Below are 2,742 nucleotides of genomic sequence, written 5' to 3'. Positions count from 1 at the left end.
CTAAATCTTCATCAGTGCAGACAGAGCTTCTGCTTTGTGTAGTATGGAATTAATGTTATTGTGCCATTGTTTTAACTTTTTTTTTTTTTGGCTTTCCATGTTTAAATCATCAAAGAATAAACGCTAGACAGATACATTATTGAGTTTCAGAATGATTTCATTTGCTAAGAGGGAAAAGCTATCCAAACTAACCTGGTGCAATGAGGAAAAATAATACAACCTGGAACACTGGGAGGCCGATCTCAAAAAGCAACGCATCATGTCACACTAAGGAAATTCAAGGAGAGGTGAAACAAAGTCAACATCTAAAGCGCTGCAGGTTTCTTTAGTTAAGGTTAGTGTTTGTTTCAACAGCAAAAAAAATTTAGGAAAAACAAAATGCATGAGAGAGTTCAGAGGTTAAATTAGGCAGGAGAGAATGAAGATGATCGGTCTCACAATGGGCAACTTCAGTTAATTTATACAGCACCATATATAAACGCATTATGTCTTAGATAGAAACTCGACTGAATAATCTCTCTAAAGTGTTAAGGAGAAACCTTCGTGATCATTTTCAAAACTTTTGGAATTTTTTTCAACAACAATCTTTCAATAAAGTGTGGGGGGAAAAAGCTGTTTTATCAGTAGTTCTTTTGTAGCTTGGATCTCATTCTTCTCTTTTACGACCACAGGTTGAAGGTCACGGTCTCCTCAGGGTGGTTAACTCGTATGCTGGATTCACAGAGTTTGACAGAACTCCAGCTTTTCTTCATCCAGACCCCAGTAAGTAAAAAAATGGAATCTAATTATAGCTCCTCAATGATTTTTTTCCCTAGTAGGTTTTATTAGTCTGTCAGTGATGGTGATCCAGAAGGATTTGTTGTTTGTGTAGCTCTGACAAAGAAGGACAGGAGTAGAGTTTCAGCTGAGGACATCCCCAGAGCTGCAGTATTGGTAGGAGCTTCTTGGATCATTTTGTGTAAAGTTTCACCTGTATACTTGTCTCTTTTATTGACATGTTGATTCTCTTGTAGGAGAGAGTTCAGGTGAAATCAGCCCAAGCCAGCTCTCTGTAAGTTTCCTTCCACCAGGGTTGTCAAAATAATCAATATTTTGATGCAAAGATTAGTCTGAATTTATATGAACTGACTAGGCTGCTAGACAGGCCAAGATGCTGAGCTTCACTTTTGTCATAACCCTGACGCCATACTCTTGCTACACAATGCAGACGCTCTGTCTGCACTGATAAAGATTTAGTAACAACTTAATAAGGTCAGTAAAGCTGAATCTGCAGCAGTGAAGCAGTAACTCCTCCCATACGACATTAGCTAACCTTATCTCTAGGATTAGCTTCAGACTCATTTTCTGTTTGTCGAGATTTGCAGCCAAGTTTAACAGCAAACCACTGCTCCGTTCTACTGTGGTACCAGTTAACAGAGTAAATTCATAATCTGCTGAAAGCTTAAGTCAGCTAGCCACACAGCATTAAAGCAATAAAGTAAAACATTGTTTTATTGTCATGGCAACCCTACTTTTTACTAGGGGTGTGGGAAAAATTGTTTTGGCGATATATTATGGTTTTCAGTGATATATCGATCTTTCAGTTACCAGTATAGATTTTTTTATTTATTTTTTTTTTTTACAAAAACAGTCATTTTTACCTAAAACAATGAGTGAAAATGGACAACCTCTTCTGTCACTCTGGCAGAGGGCGCTGTGGAGCCCTTTTGCTAAACGTCGCAGCCCCATATCTGTAGTTGAGGAGTAACAGTGGAAAACACGGGCTCAAACTCCAAACATGGATACCAAAATAACTAAATCTATATCATCTGATGAACATATACAACACTTGATTTTTTTATCTAAACATTTAATTTTGATAGCTGGTAAAAATATTGTGATATGAAGTGATATTGCGATATCTTGATTATCGTATCATGACGCAAGTATCGTGACACATATCGAATCGTAACACCCATGCCAATACTCACCACTACTTTTAACTGCTCATTATGTAAGCAGACATCAGCATTTCTTCCAATATGAATTATTAATGTTTTTATCATAAAGTGAGAGTGGTCTCAGAATAAATTAGGACTCATTTAGCGTCTTCTCATTGTTGTTTTTCTCTTTTCCTCAGGAGGCCTCCAGAGGAGGAAACACTAAATGGTAAGATCTGGAATTTCTCTGTTTGCAGTGTTGGGCTTCAATAGCAGTACGTGCAGCCAAATCAGCTGGTTGAGCTGCATTTTTACAAAGTGACCTTTGATCTCTTTACCTTTGTCATGATGTAACGAGCTTTGTTTTTTTGTTTTAATTTTTGTTCAATCTTTAAATGAAAGATGCCATGGAATATGTGGCATTTTTAGCAATTAGGTTAAGTTTAAATAATTTCAGAATGCAAGTGAATGCAGGATATACCTGAAAACCTTCATGTATTTTTGCTGAATGAGCTTTTCTTCTCTGGTTACAGCTGCTGTTTCTCTATACACGGCGCGCCACAGCCATCTGGGACCCAGGAAGGACTGTGAGTCTTACCAACTCTACATAATACACTCGTCTCCTCTCATTCAGTCCAGAACCATTTATTACTAGATAACAGATTTTTAGGAACATCTTTTCACTTATGTAAATTGTCTTTGTTTCTTAAAAAAAAAAAAAGGCAATACAAAAACCCCCACCCCCCCCCCAGAGGGGAAGCCTTTTTAAACCGGGGGGGGGGGGGGGGGTTGTGTTTTCTTTTTTTTTTTTTTTTTTTTTTTT

General features: G+C 37.5%; 1 protein-coding gene across 3 annotated transcripts in view; it reads left to right on the top strand.

The window, feature by feature from the left end:
* Positions 1-2,742, top strand: part of trpm7 (transient receptor potential cation channel, subfamily M, member 7) — a 54,730-nt gene that overhangs the window by 38,775 nt on the left and 13,213 nt on the right. For all 3 annotated transcript variants that reach the window (XM_015397542.1, XM_015397541.1, XM_015397544.1), the window contains exons 28-32: positions 672-762; positions 872-933; positions 1,014-1,051; positions 2,120-2,148; positions 2,453-2,506. In XM_015397542.1, the coding sequence (XP_015253028.1) occupies positions 672-762; positions 872-933; positions 1,014-1,051; positions 2,120-2,148; positions 2,453-2,506 (274 nt within the window). The remainder of the gene's footprint in view (positions 1-671; positions 763-871; positions 934-1,013; positions 1,052-2,119; positions 2,149-2,452; positions 2,507-2,742) is intronic.

The sequence above is a fragment of the Cyprinodon variegatus genome, unplaced genomic scaffold, assembly GCF_000732505.1.
Source record: "Cyprinodon variegatus isolate N-32 unplaced genomic scaffold, C_variegatus-1.0 Scaffold870, whole genome shotgun sequence".
Taxonomy (NCBI): domain Eukaryota; kingdom Metazoa; phylum Chordata; class Actinopteri; order Cyprinodontiformes; family Cyprinodontidae; genus Cyprinodon; species Cyprinodon variegatus.
This window is presented reverse-complemented; position numbering and strand designations above follow the sequence as displayed.